At 44.0% G+C, this 20,388-nt stretch overlaps 1 protein-coding gene across 2 annotated transcripts in view; it reads right to left on the bottom strand.

Annotated features, from left to right (window-relative positions):
• Positions 1-20,388, bottom strand: part of LOC137416337 (voltage-dependent L-type calcium channel subunit alpha-1D-like) — a 476,095-nt gene that overhangs the window by 103,836 nt on the left and 351,871 nt on the right. For both annotated transcript variants that reach the window (XM_068101884.2, XM_068101890.2), the window contains exon 39: positions 12,217-12,337. In XM_068101884.2, coding sequence (XP_067957985.2) covers positions 12,217-12,337 — 121 coding nt within the window. The remainder of the gene's footprint in view (positions 1-12,216; positions 12,338-20,388) is intronic.

Genomic DNA, 20,388 nt, shown 5'->3' with positions numbered 1-20,388 from the left:
TCCCCCTATTGCATTGCATCCTGTCTAACAGACTCAAGCCCACAGCTAACCGAATTACGGAATTATTCTCAAACTATACATTTACGGTGGGGAGCATTATTTACAATGACGTGATTTCTTATTTACAACGCAACCCAGGACCTGTGTTTTTTTTTTTGTTTTTTTTCTTTTTAGGGAACAAGAGAAAGAAATTCCTGTTGGGAGGGAGGAGACAGCACGCATTGCATCGATGCACCAGTACCAGTACCACCAAAGCACCCAAAAGCACCAAACACCACAAAGCACCACAAAGCACCCAAAAGCACCATCCGGTGCGCAGTCACCATGGTTCATAATAAACACAACAAAACAACTGGTGGTGGTCTTCTCTTTCTCTGCTGGGCCGATGTTCTTCCCGACGTCTTCTGGTTTCATGTGGCCTAGTTGGAAATAATAAAAAGCACAACTTGTGTCCATTTTTATTTAGGGCCTCAGGGGCCAACTAAGGGTGGTCCACCTGTTTGGCATAGGTGCCACCTTACCGAGGTCCGCAAGCAAGATTCCCTGGCCACTATGGCCGGTCTCCAACAGAGGTGCCCTGCCCCAGAACCTGGGGTCCATCAAGTGGTACTTGGCCGCAGAACAGCGGTCCATACAGTGGTACATCAACGCAATGCATGCTGGTTCTGGGAATCTCGGGCGCACAATGGCCACCTCACGCACGCTCCCATCGGCACTCCATGGCGCACAGGTCATGTGGGAGACAAAAGAAAGACAATTGAGCGAGGGGTAAGGTCACAAGGGTGCACGTCAATAAGGCAATGCAAGGTGAAATGCGTACGGAGGGCGAAGTGAGAAAGCTCGTCCCTACCGTACGTCACCCCCCTGTCACCTACCCTACCCTTACCCCATATGTACAAAAAATCTACCCATTTACAAATTCGTCACTACTGTCACGTCTTCCCCATATTTCCCCTATACCAAATTCGTCTCCACAATCCCTTTACTTCAAAATTTGCCATCACCAATTCATCATCAATCCTCATAAGGAGGGAGAGATGGAATTACGCACAATGTCACACCCACGTCATGATGCGTCTCACAATCCAAACATTTGCATCATAAAAAATAATCAAAACATGGCATGGTGTGGAGTACCTGTCACCTCAGGTGAGTGGATGCAGATGGTGCGAGGAGATCCTTCATCCCAACTATTTTCTAAATGACTTTAACACACTTTACACTACCCGGGGTCTTTCCCTGCCAATCCATTGGCCAACTTACACTATGGGTTCTAATAACCAATTCCCATTGACCAACTGTGGTGCTTCTCAATTTGGGGTCTCACTCCCCCGATTCATCTCCCGGTGCTCTAGCACAATTTCTGGGCTGCGACGTGTACCTCTCCCAGCAGGTCTACCCTCCTGCACACCTCCACCACTGTAGTTGCCACCCGAGCTTACCTAGCTCCTCACCCTAACCTAACTACCTGGGGACAGCCCCTCTCCTGGCTCTGTCACCCCATGGTGCCCTCTGGCACTGGGCTACCCGGGTCCGTCCTCCGGATCCTCGGGCCCCATCCACAACAACTACTACCGGCTCCCAGAGCCCACCTGCGGCCTCACCTGGCCGACATCCTTACAGTGGTGGAGTGCCCAAACCAACTACACACACTAACAGGCTACACGCCCAGCCATTTCCACAACGCTAATGCACCATCCACAATACCATTCTGTCACCCGCACCACAAATGCCAATATCCAACCACAATTTACCTATACCCTCTACCTAACACTTACACTACCCGCCCCGGGTACTCGTGAAAGGGGTCCACTCTTCCCCCATCCACACCTTCGCACCATGCACACCACTCCGTACCACTTACTCCAACTCTCTCCACACACCTGTACTTGCACACCTGTGCTCTCACACCTGGTGCCACCTGCACCCTTCTCTCCCCAAGCGCATTCGCGCTGATCCACACACTCACTACTCACACACTGCTCCACACACCTGTCCAGTTGCACACCTGTGCAATCACACCTGTTCAATTCTCACACACACGGCATCATCTCATCTAACTACTCCCCTCTGAAACTTGCGCTTCCCAGTCGTCCCTTTAAACTATTGCGCTCCCACGTCATTATCATCCACACTAATCTACCTACGTCCCCACTACAGGTATCAGTCACTAACTAAACTTAACGTTACCTAATGTCATCTTCTAGGGCCCTATCAATATAACCTAACCCACCCGGGCTAGTTTTCACTGCCATACACCCCATAATCTATTGCTCCTTTGCCCCCCATCTGTGAGGGATGGTGGATTTGCCATCCCACCACATCGGGGGTCTCTCTATCAATTTGGCTCATCCAAATTCCAACCAATTCAAAAATTTTCCATTTACTGCCAATTCTATTCACTTTTCTAAATTTCGTTTCAAATCACTACCATCATCATCCGTCTACTTATTACATCATCTCGGTGCGCCAATTCACATCTACAGCCCGGCTTCGTAAAGCCGAGCAATGAATTCGGGTGGTTTGGTTGCCTGCAGGTTGAATCCGTCCGGCTTTCGGTTCAAGGGAGGTGGTTTGGTTGGACCGAGGCTCCACGCACCATCTCGGCGCGGCACCTTGCGGTCCCGGGCCCGATGGCTCAATCTCCCCCGGTCGGAACCCCGTCCCCACGAGGGGGCACCGTTCCGCCTCCTCCCACTCGCCCTTGAACCGGACCGGTCGCCTCGCCCGACAAAGCCCGGACTCGACCGTGCGGGGCGGGGCCAAGCCCGAATCGGCAACGACGCTTCGAAGAGACGCGACGCAGCATCGATCCGCGCCGGGCCCTGCATCCAACAAATCACACCGCGCCCCGAGTGCTCGCATCGGCTATCCGTCGCCCTAACCACTACCCCGATTACCGTTGATGCTTTACTTGCATGCTCACAAGCATACGCTACCCCTTTCACCCTCACAAAACCTGGCGTTCCAACGCCGTCCGTACATTCCACCAACGCTCTCCCTGTTACACACCACACCTCTCGCGCACACTTTGGTCCACACCTCTCCTCCGTTACGTCCTCCGTAACACTCACCATGGGCGTGCACTCTTGCATCCACCCACTAACGCGCTCACATGGGCTCTCCCACACCCGCGCCATGACCAACTCAGGTGTGCTTCCTCGCACACGTTCCACCACCACCTTACTCTCCGTGTCACACTTCGTACACCCCGACGTGCATTCTCGCTCGCACTCAGTTTCACACTCGCGCTCCGATGTGCCCTCTCGCACCTGCGCCATCACCAACTCACTATTCGTGTCACACTCCGTACACCCCGACGTGCATTCTCGCTCGCACTCGGTTTCACACTCGCGCTCCGATGTGCCCTCTCGCACCTGCGCCATCACCAACTCACTATTCGTGTCACACTCTGTACACCCCGACGTGCATTCTCGCTCGCACTCGGTTTCACACTCGCGCTCCGATGTGCCCTCTCGCACCTGCGCCATCACCAACTCACTATTCGTGTCACTCTCCGTACACCCCGACGTGCATTCTCGCTCGCACTCGGTTTCACACTCACGCTCCGATGTGCCCTCTCGCACCTGCGCCATCACCAACTCACTATTCGTGTCACTCTCCGTACACCCCGACGTGCATTCTCGCTCGCACTCGGTTTCACACTCGCGCTCCGATGTGCCCTCTCGCACCTGCGCCATCACCAACTCACTATTCGTGTCACACTTCGTACACCCCGACGTGCATTCTCGCTCGCACTCGGTTTCACACTCGCGCTCCGATGTGCCCTCTCGCACCTGCGCCACCACCAACTCACTATTCGTGTCACACTCCGTACACCCCGACGTGCATTCTCGCTCGCACTCGGTTTCACACTCGCGCTCCGATGTGCCCTCTCGCACCTGCGCCACCACCAACTCACTATTCGTGTCACACTCCGTACACCCCGACGTGCATTCTCGCTCGCACTCGGTTTCACTCCCACACTTTATAGCACACCCACTCGCCGACGCACACTTTTTTCTCCCACGCGTGCCATTTCCACTCACACGGGACCCTTCACCAACGCCCGGGTGCCATATCGATCCCAATCGCGCGACAATTCTTTTGTCGCCAAACATCCTCTTACAAAATCTCCCCGCACAATACACAACAGCACGACTCACCTGGGGGATCCTTTTCTCCACGCGAACCTGCAAACTTCCATTCGGGTTAAGCACAGCATCGTGATGTGAGCAGGGACTTTGTACATAATCCATTTCTCCCTGCAATTCCCGGGCTACCTCCGTCATCTCTTCAATTTTAATTATTCCCGCTACTGCTTTTTCTTTATTAACCTTGGCGACCGCTGGCTCTAACAAAACACCCTCCTCTACCTCAGCGGTCGCCGGCTTTTCCAAACCCCGTGTCGCTATTTCTACCCCCGTCATTGTACCCGTGCTTTCTTCCGCTTCGCTCAACCAGCGCTTTTCGACCCGCGTTACCTCGTCGTGCACCCCTGGGACCCTTTCGCCCACCATGCGATCCATGGTCTCCCCACATTTTTGCATGCGGTCACCCATTCTGTTCGTTATTGCTTCCATTTGCTCAGTCTGAGCCTTAATTTGCTCACTCTGAGCCCTAATTTCAATCATAAAGACTCGCATGTACTCCGGCATCTCTGGCTCGGCTACCGCGACCATGGGCGTGTCTAAATTTGGTGCCGCTGTAACCACGTGCGCGAGAGCGCCATTTTGTGCACCTGATACACCCTCAACCACACCTTCTTTACTCTCCTCCACCATTTTCCCCACTTACATTTCCCTGAGGTCCTGGGTCGATTCCACCCTGTCTATCTCTCCCACCGACATCCGATCGCCTTGATTGTCCATGGCGCGATCTCAAAATTCGGGTTTTATAAAACAAAATAAATTTCGGCAGCTTGTAATTTTGAGCGCGTTAAGCGCGCTTCGGATCCGATTTCGGGTCCGATCTCCCTCCTCGACACCAATTGTTACTCTAATAGTACAATTGGTGTTCCAAAATTTGGGCCGAACAAATTTAGTCCCAGGTCCGAATCCAACTCCTGACAACCAAATGTTACAGACACGGCTTTTAGATGTTATATTGACCGAGCGGTGGTGTATTTAACCGCGTCCGAACAGTTACTCCCCGATTAAAACCCGATTCCACCCGACGTTGACTAGATCGCCCCACAGATATTCAATCGGGAAATCTCTAAAGCGACCGAAAGAGAAGGAAAAAGAAGAAGAAGAATACGGAGGAAGAACAGATTTATTATACACACACAGCAATGGATGGAAGAAACAGTAACACAGCGAATGGTTAACTTACACTATTCATTTTTACTTAGCCCCAAGACAAACGAGCAGGACAGGACGTTCACACTTACACAGGGGATAATTGCAGGCAGGTAGGCTTGAGATGGAGGCAAGGTCGGGAGGCCGCCGTTCGCAATTCCTCGCGGTTTTGGCGGGAAACCCTCGTCGTGTATCCGCTGTGGTCGACGGCACGCGCTGGTTCGGCACACCTGCTCCTCTTCTGGGGTGGGGCCGTCTCCCTCCTTTCAGCGCGTCTCTCCAAAGCTGGTCTCCTTGCCAAGTACCTCTCCTCTTTGGCTTGGAGCATTTCGCATCTCACCGCCTCTCTTTGGTGCAGCCTCGTTGCTCCTCTCCCAGGGTCATCTCCAGCTCATCTCTTAAAGCAGTCCCTTACAGTCGCTTTTATCACCTCGGGCGAAATCAAGCCGCCGACTCCGAGGGCACGCCTACCGGGTCACTCACCGCGGTGTTGATTGGCTGTTTAGGGCTGGTTCACTCCTTCCCTCTTATGACGAGGTGGAGACACGCCTTTCTTCCCCAACCCTACCTCGTGGCCAATGGTGGTTTGAAGAAAACCGGCCAAAATGCGGAAGGCAATTGGAAGGGAGGTTTTGGGGAAATTGGAAGGGCCTACGCTTATTTTGTTTGATACAATGCAAAGTCAATTTAGTGGGAAACACATACTTAGCCTACATGGAATAAGGAAATACACTATTTAAAAGATATATCGTGACCTGCGTGTAAGTTTCATGGAATTAACTCGGACGCCGACTGCGACCATTATTTACATTAACAGGGTGTTACCGTACTTTTGTAACGTTCACATTGTAACGTTTCCACATTCGTTACAATATATATATAATATAGGCAAAAAATAATAATAAAAAAAATTATATATATATATATATGTATATATATATATATACATACATAATATCGGGAAAAAAAATTAAAACTAAAATTGTATATATATATATATATACAGACGGCATTTAATATGGAATATTTTTTTTTTCTTGACTTGGGTTTACTTTCTGAACTCAGTATATCAATCTGGTGAGTTTATTTTACCCTTCGGTGATGTCTTTGTTGAAAGAACAATGTCACCGATTGTCTTTCGCAGCAAGAGGTCAATAACAGGATTATATCACAGGTGGCGTGAAAAAATGTAAGGACAGGTACATTTGACGATTGGCTTCACAATCGGGTGTATAAGGGTTGTTGCGTTCTGTATTAGTGGAAAACAACTGCTGCACATCTACAAAAGTTATTGCCGCTTCCTCTGGAGATGGTCCGTCAACTTGACAATGCTGTTTGTCATGGAGTGGTGGCTTTATGAAATTCTGGCATGAAACAGCGTGCTATTGCTCGGCAGTATGGCATCACTCAAGGTCAGGTGTCAAAGATCCTGAAATGAAATGCACAGAGGGGTGTCCCTACTCCAATACCGAGGCCAGGACGTCCCCGCAGAACCACAAGGAGAGATGATCGCCAGCTGCACCGGTTAGTCTGCAATGGCCGTACCAAGTCAGCTAATCGGCTTCGGGCTGAGTGGCAGCAACTGACAAATGTGCCTGTATCCAGAAGGCTGGTCAACCAACGACTGGTTCAAGCAGGCTATCGTGCCAGGCCTCCCCTGAGAAAGCCACGCCTGACCAGACAACACAGCCAGCCAGAGAGCACCGTCAATGGCAGCCAGGACACTGGAATCATGTGACCTTCAGTGACGAGTCTAGATTTCTGGTCTATCGTCAAGATGGCCGCGTCCGAGTGCACAGACAAGTGCATGAAGCCCACAACGAAGATTGTATAGTGCCAAGAGTCCAAGCTGGAGGTGGTGGGGTGACCGTTTGGGCTGCTTTTCATGCAGGGGGCAAAACTGACCTGGTCGTTCTGAATGGAAACCTGAACCAGTTCAAGTACAGGGTCATTCTGGAAGAAACATTGCTTCCATTTGCTCGTGCAGCCTTTCGAGTAAACTTTGTCTTCCAAGATGACAATGCATGGCCTCATCGTGCTAGCATGATCCAACACTTTCTTGCTGACCGTGGTGTAGAGCATATGGAGTGGCCTGCCATGTCCCCGGATATGAATCAGATAGAGAAATTGTGGGCAGAATTAATGCGTCAAATCGACAACTTGGACCAGCAGCCCACCTCTGTGCGTGAATTGCAGCAGGCTATTGTCACTGCATGGCAAGCGATTCCTGTCCAAACAGTGGCAAATCTCGTGAACAGCATGCCTCAACGTGTACCTGCTCTCCTGAATGCTCGTGGGGGTCACACGAAGTACTGAACTGTAATTTTACTGTCCGTAATCCCAGTAATAATTTAGCTTTTTTGTTGTTGAATTTTTTTTTGGCTAATGTGCAAAATAAAGAGATACTTCTGGAAAACGTACAAAAGTTTAACACAGAACTGTCCATGAATTGAGTTCGATATCAGTTTACATCACTTTCAAGGATCAATTTATTTGCTTATAAATGTCAAATGTGGTTTTTGTTTCTTTTAAAGGTCAAATTAACAAAATCTAGAATAATTTCAACATAATTCCAATGAACTTTTGGTTCTAAGTAATCTTGAAAAGTAAGTTCACCCCCACAAAAAAAATATTCCATATTAAATGCCAAGACTGTGTATATATATATATATCTATATATATATATCTATATATATATATATATATTTATATATATATATATATATATATATAATATAGACTATATATATATATATATATATATATATATATATATACTTGTTTGGTGCTGTGGATTCTGGAAGTGGTTGTTGTTGTAGTCTGCATTCGCACTGGCTGGGGGTCGGGGTATGTACACATCCAGGTGTAGTTGCTGCATGTGGAGGTGTATGTGCCCCTACTGGCCCACCTCAGCTGACCGTATTGAGGTTGAAGGGCAAAAACGGGATGACGCTGAGGACCTCGACTGAGGACCCGGTCAGTGCGGCACACTTGTGACCAGGTGTGTTTTGAACTTTTATATATATATATATATATATATATATATATATATATATATATATATATATATATATATATATATATATATACTATATATACTATATCTATATCTATATATATATATATATATATATATATATACTAGCTTGGTGAGGCGAGCTGCGCTCGCCTCACCAAGCGTCGATACTGAGGAGCGGGCTTATTTTAGCTGAGGCTAATGACTGTACCTGAGTTGCTGTGTTGTCATGATTTTCACCAATCATAATACAAACAATTACTTGGCTCAAATGTATTTGTTGTGTTTGTGATATTACATTTTTATAGGCAATTTAGGTTGAAAATTTAGGTTGAATGTTTTTTTTTTCAAGAAAGAACCCCTCAGCACATACATAGGGGAGGGGTAGGTGCAGACTGGAAGTTTGGGACGATTACACCTCACCACCAAGTAATTCAAAACACCGCACCACCACGTAATTCAAAACACCTCACCACCACGTAATTCAAAATACCTCACCACCAAGTAATTCAAAACACCTCACCACCATAAAACACATAATAAAAACACCTCACCACCACGAAATTAAAAACACCTCACCACCACGAAATTGAAAACACCTCACAGCCATCAAGCACGTAATAAAAACACCTCACAGCCATAAAACACGTAATAAAAACACCTCACAGCCATAAAACACGTAATAAAAACACCTCACCACAACGTAATTAAAAACACCTCACAGCCATAAAACACGTAATAAAAACACCTTACAGCCATAAAACACGTAATAAAAACACCTCACAGCCACGAAATTAAAAACACCTCACCAACACGTCATTTAAAAACACCTCACCACCAAGTAATTCAAAACACCTGACCACCACATAATTCAAAATACCTCATCACCAACTAATTCAAAACACCTCACCACCACCTAATTAAAAACACCTCACCACCACCTAATTAAAAACACCTCACCACCACGTAATTATAAATACCTCACCACCACGTAATTCAAAACACCTCACCTCCATGTGATTTAAAAACACCTCACCACCAGGTGATTTAAAAACACCTGACCACCACGTCATTTAAAAACACCTCACCACCACATAATTCACAATACCTCACCACCACGTGATTCAAAACCACCACAACGTTATTAAAAACACTTCACATCCACGGAAACAAAAGTTTGAGGGAGTCGTTAAGTGACAACACAGACACCGCCCAGATGTGTAGATATCTATCTATAATTCCAGCAATCTCTGTGTGTCTGTGTGTCTGTGTGTCTGTGTGTCTGTGTGTCTGTGACCGCTGTTTCTCGACAACCACGGGTCCGATATACTTGAAACTTGCCAGGTATATTGCTGGGGACCCGAGGATGTGCCTTTTCAAGGTTTTAAATTAATCGGAGAAGTACTTACCGAGCTATGTCCAAAAAACGCTTCAACCAATCAGAGAGCAGCGAGCTATCACGTGTGCCGAACGTGGCGATCAGACTCTGCCTCGGACGGCACATTTGACAGCGTATTCATTTATTTCACGTTGGAAAACTATGTTGCCGTTAAACTATGTTTTAAAACGAATTCAAACTGCGATTAAATTAAAACGATTCATCGTAACTGCGATTTGCGAACTTCCGGACAGTGACGACTTCACTTCCGGCAGCCAATCACAGAACGCTTTGTTGCGTAGGCGTGGCCGATGTGAGACGAGCGGAGCTGAGCGCGTTACGAGCTGACCGCCATTACGGTACGTAATTCGATTTCTTATGCGCATTATTTCTCCCAATTCAGTCAGAGCGAAGGGCGGAAGCGAAGAGCGTTGTTTTTTTTGTTTACGGGCGTACGGGCGGGGTAGAGCGTACGGGTAGCGTTTTTTTTTTTTTTTTGGCAAGGAACGGGTACCCACGTACGGGCAATGCCCTAGTATAGATAAATGACTGTACCCGAGTTGCCGTTTTGTCATGGTTTAAACCAATCATAATTCAAACAATTATTTTGCACAAATGTATTTGTAATATACGTGATATCACATTTTATAAACAATTGAAGTTGAATTATTTTTTTTTCCCCAAAAAAATTCCAAAAAAAAAATTAAAAGAAATTCGAATATTTTTTTTAAAAAATACCCTTAGGACATACCGACGGGAGAGATATGTGCATTCCAGAAGTTTGGTACGATTTCACAAAAGTTTGAGAAAGTAGTTCAGTGACAACACAGGACAACACAGGACAAAACAACACAACACAACACAACACAACACAACACAACACAACACAGGACAGACGCTGCACAGATATATATATATACAGTATATATATTTACAAACACATACACATATTAATATACACAGGTTGAACCCCTAATAGTCAGGTTCACTATGTTAACAAATATAATATCTTTCAAAATTTTGGGATTAGCAAACCTGTACATTTTTGGAATCTTCAGAGCAAGGAGAATCTGAAAATCAATGTTGGCATTTGCACAGACACCTGCATTGCCGCCATTTTGGATTTTGAAAATGGCCGCCATAAAATACATATTTTGCGCGATCTCGGCTTCTAGTCAACCTAGAGACTTACTTAAATATGCTAATCCTATGTTTTCTGGGTCAAGGAATCCAATAAAGGCCTCAAAATAGTGCTCAGGATTACAGAAAAGCAACAAACAAAGGTAATTGAAAACCATTGTCTTTATACTTGTGATATAACTGTATTACATAATACATGATATTGCAAGTCCTTTTAAGTTATAGGTTGTTATAGGAAGTTATAGGTAGTATCAGATTGAACTATAAGTCCTATACACAGGATCTACGAGGTCTATACCGTTCAGGAATATATGCTTTTACAGATCTTCATCACTGTCCTGAGTGTCATTTTCGCAAAGGTGTCTACGCAAATGTAAACATTAATTTTGGGATTCCTCATGCTCTGAATATTCCAAAAATGTATAGTTTTGCTAATCTACCAAAATTTTGAACGAAAAAACATGGTGAACCTGACTATAACTTGACTGGGAAGCAAGGCCCAGATTGAGTCTCACCCCAGCAATTGCTGCACAACCTGTTAGCAACAAGTGTAGCCTGCCACGCTGACACATTGTCTCTGCCCTGCTCATCAACAGCTAGGAGGTTTACAGTCAGGAATATTAAATTTAACGAAGGAAGCACAGTAACCCTATGACATGACACTGACGTCATGCACATGAATTATACCAACACATCACCTCCAAACTAGGAGGCATCCGCGTGGTACTCAAGTCTTTGCAGACTGAGACTAAAGCTCTATGGTCACAAATACACAAAGACAGAGATGTCTATCTAGATTTTGCCCTCATTATGGCTCATCAGGACAACAGACTGCAAATTGTTTATTTGTGACCAATCTAAGCCGCTAATATACATCAAATGCGACCATTGATGAGCAGGGCAGAGGCAATGTGTCAGCGTGGCAGGCGACACTTGTTGCTAACAGGTTGTGCAGCAATTGCTGGGGTGAGACTCAATCTGTGCCTTGCTTCCCAGTCAAGTTAGGGGGTTTAATCTGTACACACACACACACACACACACACACACACACACACACACACACACACACACACACACACACACACACACACACACACACTAATTATTTGGTCTGGATAGAGTGTGGCATAATTCTGGCCTTGGACCATTTTATCACAGTGAGCATCTCCTCGCAGTCCAAAAAATATTTAGAAAATAGGCCAAAAATAATTAGAAATGGCAACCGCCAATCAACAAACTAGAACACATTTTGTGGTTCAAGGAACAATTTTGCCCACGAAAGCCAAAACACAAACATTGTAGGTATCACACAGACTAGATGTTGCTGTTGTGAAATGAAAACCTCCATCCAGGTGCGAAAGCAATGTTAGGAAGCACCGCACCTGGCCTCTGCGACATGAGTAGAGGACGCTGGCTCGTTACCGGCTGCAACTCCTGGCCAGGCCTGTTGCCCAGGGCCTCTGTGGCAAAGAAACCGGCGCTGTTCCCAAAACCCGGTGATCTCTACGGATAGCAAGAAGTGGGCCGAAGGGTGGGTGGGGGAAGAACGAGAGGGGTGAATGAAGGACAAACAAACTCGGGGGTAAAGCTGCCAATCGGCATAAGGGCAAAGTATATCTTGGAATGCACAAGCTTCTCCAAACAGACAAACCAAGTGGAAATGCAAATGCTTTTCGTTCCATCACGAGCGATGTGTGTTATGCCCGATGTCGATCAGCCCTTCGGCCTCCATTGCCCTTTAGAGGGTGCTGCGCAAACAGTGCTGCCATGAATTCTGCCTCTGTTTTCTAAACAAATGTCTAAAGGCAATCGCCCTCCATAGGTCTTTAAGGCAATTAATGCATGGACTATGTACATGATATTACGCTCTAATCCATGCGGCAGCCATGACACTTAGCCCACCAAAATGTCTCAATGTCGACAATCTAGCAGACATCAAAACAGATTTCTGCTAATTTGAATTAAAAATGCATCTTGACCGCATAAATAAATATATCTGGTGCCTGGTAGTAATCTCTCTTTTTGTAGCCTTGCTCAGGTCCCTAAAGGCCTCGAAATAAGTGTCTTTAGAGACACTAAATAATTAATCAATTAATTGATTAATCAATAAATCAACAAGAAAAAGAACATTCAGAGATTGCAAACCCTCGCCAGGATGTATTGTCAGTGTTTACTGTGAACAGGATGATCGTTCGTGGAGCCTTTACAGCAGAGCCAATGTCAAAGTGAGAATTGAATCTGAGGAGCCTCACTCTCCTTCCTCTTTTCTAAATTCCTATGCTCTACCAGCAGTTTGTCCCCAAATAAATGGACCTCAAACATCCGAGATCTCCTCTACAAGCTGAGGGATCTCTCAATCTAAGCTGCTGCCGATAAACCGGACATCATCTTTTTAACAGAATCCTTCCTTCCACATGACATGCCTGACTCCTTACTGGCTTTCCCTGGGGATTGTCTCCTCCGGTTTGATCAACCTGAACACATTCCTGGCAGCAGAGTCGCACTTTACATCAAGAACTCCATTTCCCATTCTTCGTGTACTGCTCTTACACCTCCCAACCCCCAGGGGTGAGTTCAGTTACCAATTTTATTCGAAGTACCCTAAGCGTAAACTTGACAAAAACTGGCAGTTGAAAAAACAAATTGTACATTTTATTCATTTGTGTTCTCTAAATCTTGTTATAATGGAGGAAACGTATATGGTTATGTGTGTATGTATATTTGTGGCCAAAACGTCTTCTTCTTCAAATATATATATATATATACAGACTTGGCATTTATTATGGAATATATATTTTTTCTTGACTTGGGTTTACTTTCTGAACTCAGTATATCAATCTGGTGAGTTTCTTTAACGCTTCGGTGATGTCTTTGTTGAAAGAACCATGTCACTGATTGTCTTTCGCAGCAAGAAGTCAATAACAGGATTATATCACAGGTGGCGGGACAAAATGTAAGGACAGGTACATTTGACGATTGGCTTCACAATCGGGTATATAAGGGTTGTTGCGTTCTGTATTAGTGGAAACAACTGCTGCACGTCTACAAAAGTTATTGCCGCTTCCTCTGGAGATGGTCCGTCAACTTGACAATACTGTTTGTCATGGAGTGGTGGATTTACGAAATTCTGGCATGAAACAGCGTGCTATTGCTCGGCAGTATGGCATCACTCAAGGTCAGGTGTCAAAGATCCTGAAACGAAATGCACAGAGGGGTGTCCCTACTCCAATACCGAGGCCAGGACGTCCACGCAGAACCACAAGGAGAGATGATCGTCAGCTGCACCGCTTAGTTTGAAATGCCCGTACCAAGTCAGCTAATCGGCTTAGGGCAGAGTGACAGCAACTGACAAATGTGCCTGTATCCAGAAGGCAAGTCAACCAACTACTGGTTCAAACAGGCTATCGTGCCAGGCGTCCCTTGAGAAAGCCACGCCTGAACAGACAACACAGCCAGCGCCGATTGCAGTGGGCCAGAGAGCACTGTCAATGGCAGCCAGGAAACTGGAATCACTTGACCTTCAGTGACGAGTCTAGATTTCTGGTCTATCGTCAAGTTGGCCGTGTCCGAGTGCGCAGACAAGTGCATGAAGCCCACAACGAAGATTGTATAGTGCCAAGAGTCCAAGCTGGAGGTGGTGTGGTGACCGTTTGGGCTGCTTTTCATGCAGGGGGCAAAACTGACCTGGTTGTTCTGAATGGAAACCTGAACCAGTTCAAGTACAGGGTCATTCTGGAAGAAACATTGCTTCCATTTGCTCGTGCAGCCTTTCGAGGAAACTTTGTCTTCCAAGATGACAATGCACGGCCTCATCATGCTCGCGTGATCCAACACTTTCTTGCTGACCGTGGTGTAGAGCATATGGAGTGGCCTGCCATGTCCCCGGATATGAATCGGATGGAGAACTTGTGGGCATAATTAGGCGTCAAATCGACCACTTGGACCAGCAGCCGACCTCTGTGCGTGAATTGCAGCAGGCTATTGTCACTGCATGGCAAGCGATTCCTGTCCAAACCTTGGCAAATCTCACGAACAGCATGCCTCAACGTGTACATGCTCTCCTGAATGCTCATGGGGGTTACACGAAGTACTGAACTGTAATTTTACTGTCCGTAATCCCAGTCGTAATTTAACTTTTGTTTTTGTTAAAAAAAAATTTGGCTAATGTGCAAAATAAAGAGATACTTCTGGAAAACGTACAGAAGTTTAACACAGTACCGTCCATGAATTGAGTTCGATATCAGTTTCCATCACTTTCAAGGATCAATTTATTTGTTTCGAAATGTCAAATGTGGTTTTTGTTTCTTTTAAAGGTCACATTAACAAAATCTAGAATAATTTCAACATAATTCCAATGAACTTTTGGTTCTAAGACATCTTGAAATGTAAGTTCACCCCCACAAAAAAAATATTCCATATTAAATGCCAAGTCTGTATGTATATATATATATATATATATATATATATATATATATATATATATATATATATATATATATATATATATAATATATATATATATATATATAATATATATATATATATATATATATATATATATATATATATTATATATATATATATATATATATATATATATAATATATATATATATATATATATATATATATATATATATATATATATATATAAATATATATATATATATATATATATATAATATATATATATATATATATATATATATATATATATAATTCAAATATATATATATATATATATATATATATATATATATATATATATATACATACATACATACATACATATATATATGATACAGTGCATTCAGAAAGTATTCAGACCCCTTCACTTTTTCACATTTTGTTTTGTTGCAGCCTTATGCTGAAAGTGTTTAAATTCATTTTTTCCCTCCTCAATCTACACTCAATACCCCATAATGACAAAGAGAAAACAGGATTTTAGAAAGTTTTGCAAATTTATTAAAAAGAAAAAAATGAAATATCACATTGACATAAATATTCAGACCCTTTGCTATGACACTTTATATTTAGCTCAGGTGCCTCCCATTTCTCTTGATCATCTTTGAGATGCTTCTACACCTTGATTGGAGTCCACCTGTGGTAAATTCAATAGATTGGACATGATTTGGAAAGGCACACACCTGTCTATATAAGGTCTCACAGCTGACAATGCATATCAGAGCAAAAACCAAGCCATGAGGTCGAAGGAACTGCCTGCAGAGCTTAGAGACAGGATTGTGTCGAGGTACCGATTTGGGGAAAGCTACAAAAAAAATTCTGCTGCATTGAAGGTTCCCAAGAGCACAGTGGCCTCCATAATACTTAAATGGTAGAAGTTTGGAACAACCAGGACTCTTCCTAGAGCGGGCCGGGTAGTTTGGCCCGGCCAAACTGAGCAATCGGGGGAGAAGGGCCTTGGTAATAGAGGTGATGAAGAACCCGATGGTCACTCCGGCTGAGCACCAGAGATCCTGTGTGGAGATGGGAGGAACTTCCAGAAGGACAACCATCACTGCCACACTCCGCCGATCTGGGATTTATAGCAGAGTGGCCAGACGGAAGCCTCTCCTCAGTGAAAGACACGCCAAATAAATAAGTATCCTCCAGCGCGGCATTGCCAGGGCACCTTCGGCACCCGGCGATACCGCCGTGCCGCTCATAGAGACTGTATTTGGAGGGAGAGGTGTACAATATTTGATTGATTAATTGCATAATTCAACTAAATAAATAATGATCATGAAATATTTTCTTAATCAATTGGCTAGTAGCATACCTAAGCCACCAGTGCTTCATTAGAAGCTGTAACTTTTTGAAAATTAAATAAATAAGTCATTAATCGAACAAATTAAATAATTAATCGATTAATTGATTGATCAATAAATCAAAAATATCCTTTACAGCCAAATCACTTGGTCATTGGCATGTCCAAATATCAGCTTCCTAGCTCAAAAGGTGCCTGAGATAATGGCCAGAAGAGAAAGGAAATAAATAAATGATTAGTAAAGAAAATAAAGAAATAATAATCATAAAATAATGAAATAATTAATCAATTAGTTAATATAATACATAAACCACCACTGTTTCATCCGAATCTAACTTTAAACACGAATCAATGAAGGCATTAATCAAATAATTAAATAATTAATCAATTAATTGAATAATCAATAAATCAACAAGAAAAAGAGCAATCAGAGATTGCAAGACCTCACCAGGATGTATTTTCAGTGTTTTAAGGCTTTTGTGTTAAAGCAAATATGGCGGCCGAACCACGTGACCGATGACGTCATTTTTTTTTCTAAACTAATTTATTCCTAGATTATGCTCAAGAAATTTAATCTTGATCGGATGAAGTTTTATGCTTGTCGAATTATGACGTCATACTGGAGGCAACTATGACATCATCATTAACATATTTAATTCCCCATGGAGAGTTCTTTACAATGAGCTATGTCTCAATTTTTTCTATTCAGCCCTTTTGGAGATATAGAGGTGCAACGTTTTTCGGTTTTTCCAAGATGGCGGCCGAACCACGTGAGCGATGGCGTCATCATTCGTTTTTTTTTCTCCACCAGTTTATGCCGACATGGCGCTCAAGAAATTTCCTCTTGAATGGATGAAGTTTTTTACTTGTGGTATTATGACGTCATAATGAAGGGACCTATGACATCATCGTTAACATATTTTATTCCCCATTGAGAGTTCTTTGCAATGAGCCATGTCTCAATTTTTTCTATTCAGCGCTTTTGGAGATAAAGAGGTGCAAATTTTTTCGGGTTTTCCAAGATGGCGGCCAAACCATGTGACCTATGACATCATAGTTATCATGAAAAAATTATACAGGTGGAGTTGCACCTTTGGTGAAAATTTCCTGTCAATCGGACCAACGGTTTGCAGAGAAAATCATATTTATTCTGTGCGGACAAACATACAGACAGACAGACAAACAGACAAACAAACGGACTCAAATGCAATACCCTCTGCTCTGGCGAGGGTAAAAAACTGTTTTTCAAAAACTGAAACAAAACAAAAAACTGTTCTCAAAACTGTTTTACCCTCTGGCGAGGGTAAAAAAGAAACAGTAAAAAAACTGTTTCTTTACAACCAAATCACTTGGTCATTGTCCTGACCAAATATCAGCTTCCTAACTCAAAAGGTGCCTGAGATAACACCCAGAGAAAGGAAATAAATAAGTACTTAATTAATCGATAATAATTAAGTAACTAATCAATTAATTGATTAATCAAAAAACAAAAAATACTGTTTTTGATAAAGCACGTGCTCACTATTGTGCCCAAATTTCAGCTTCCTAGCTCAAAGGATGGCTGAGATATCGCCCAGACAAACAAACAATGAAACAAACAAGAAAGAAACCGGAGTGAAAACTGAGGACCAGGGGCGTATCTACGGAAAATAGCGCCTATGGCAAGCACTGAAATTGCGCCCCTGTCCAAACATCTGACACCCATCTTGTAGATAACTTTACCATAAAATCAGCTCAAAAATACAAGTCAAGCTCGTTAATCTTTTAATTAACAAATTATGGCACTACATGAAAATTACAACTGCACCTTCCTTGCTTTCACTGATGCAAATTGGTCTATGATGTGCTCAAAGTCAGTTTTTTCAGTTTCTTCTCTTTCTACACTCAGCAGAGCAAGATCACAGAGTCTGCCTTGACCAATGGAGGCTCTCAAATACGAAAGTATTAGTTTTAACTTGCTGAATGATCTCTCACAGCTGGCGATGGAAACTGTGATGGTTCACATTATATGAATAGCAACGCGAAGATTGGGGAAGACGCTTTCATCTCCATACTGAACAATTAATTCGAGAAGCTCTTCAGGTCTTGATATTTTCATGTTCGCCCGACTTGATAGCAACATTCCGCAATCCAAACTTTCTTCATATAGCTGCTGACCATCAACATCAGAGCTGTACAGTTCGCCCAAATTTTCGCACTTCTTCTTTAGGTCGTTACCGTCGGCGCCGTAACACAGTCCCTCGACATCGAGAAGGAACCCAAACTTGGCGTCAGTGTCGTGCAAACGAGTGAACCTTTCATCCATTTCTCTGTGAAGATGGTCGAGTGTTCCCTTCATGACTCTTTCCATTTCCTCCTTGGCTGTTAACCCAGCGTCTCTCGAGTTCTCATCAGCCATTCGTTTCTTTCGTCTCTGACATCGTTCAACTTCAATATTCCATTCTTGACAGAGACCGAGTCCTTCTTCAAATGACTCACTGACCAACACTTCTCTTTCATCATCAAAATGATCTCGGAGGGCTTTCAAATCCAGGGCAGCATCGTGGAAGTTCATGCTAGGATCCTGCAGCCTCTTTTGAATACGGTCAATGCGAATGAGTACTTAGTTCCAAAATCCTAGCAAAGTCGGAAAATCGTAACTCAACATGCGGTTATACAGCTGCCTTGCGTCACTTCTTGTTTCACTGGCGTCGTTTTCATTGTCTATCATGTCCTGGAGAACTTGAAGTATCTCCTCAAGGTACTTGTTGACGGGCTTCACTGCTTTTGTCCTTGCACTCCACCTGGTTTCGGACTCCGACTTAACAACCACAGGCACGGCGTTTTTGAGTTTTCCCCAGTGCTGTGTTAAACAGAGAAGAACACGTAGAGAGCTTCGAAGGTTCGAAAAAACGTGACCATCATTGTATCCTGCTTGGCTGCATGCACACCCACCATCTTGAGTGAGTGATTGTCGCAATTCACAAACACTGCCAGGTTGTTTTTCTCACTTATGCTTTGATGAACACCACTTCTGTGTCCAGCCATCACAGCAGCGTTGTCATAGCACTGTGACCGACAATCTTGTAGCTCCATTTCGTCCTTCTCTAGCTGTTTCAAGATGTCTTCAACCAAGCTCTCAGCATCCTTCTGGCTTATCTGGATAAAACCAAGGAAGGACTCTCTAACACGGACTGTTTTCCTCTCAAAATCAACTTCCACGTACCTCACTACTTCTGACATCTGCTCACGGTGTGCCTGATCAGGAGTCGAGTCGAACATGAGACCATAGTACTTGGCTTTACGAATGCTTCTCAGTAAACTCTGGCGAACAGTGGATGCCATCATGTGGATGAATTCATTCTGGACACCCGGTGAAAGATAAGACGTGGATACAGGATGACTTTCCACATGAGTGAGGTGTTCTTTCATGACAGGGTCAAAGATGGCCAGTAGTTTCAGTAAGCCAAGGAAATTTCCCACATTGGAGTCATGTCCAGCTGAAGTGACTCCCTGTGTCCTCGCAAAGCCAGGTTCTGAGCCGCAAGGAATTTTATGCAGTGAAGGATTCTCGTCAAGATATCACGCCACTTCTGCTTTTCCTTCTCAATCTGTGACTGAAGTTCCACGTCAATAACTCCTCTGTTTTCAGCTAAATTTCTTTCCATTTCTTTCCACTGTGTGCAGCACTCCCGATGATTCTTAGCATTTTCATGAACACTAATCCTTTCAGGTGCTTTCCACTGGTTGAATGCACTTTCCTGCTCCAATGAGGATTGATGGTCTGACCGGGAACAGGAATAGAGAAG

The sequence above is a fragment of the Myxine glutinosa genome, chromosome 1 (assembly GCF_964187855.1).
Source record: "Myxine glutinosa chromosome 1, kmMyxGlut1.1, whole genome shotgun sequence".
Classification (NCBI taxonomy): Eukaryota; Metazoa; Chordata; class Myxini; order Myxiniformes; family Myxinidae; genus Myxine; species Myxine glutinosa.
This window is presented reverse-complemented; position numbering and strand designations above follow the sequence as displayed.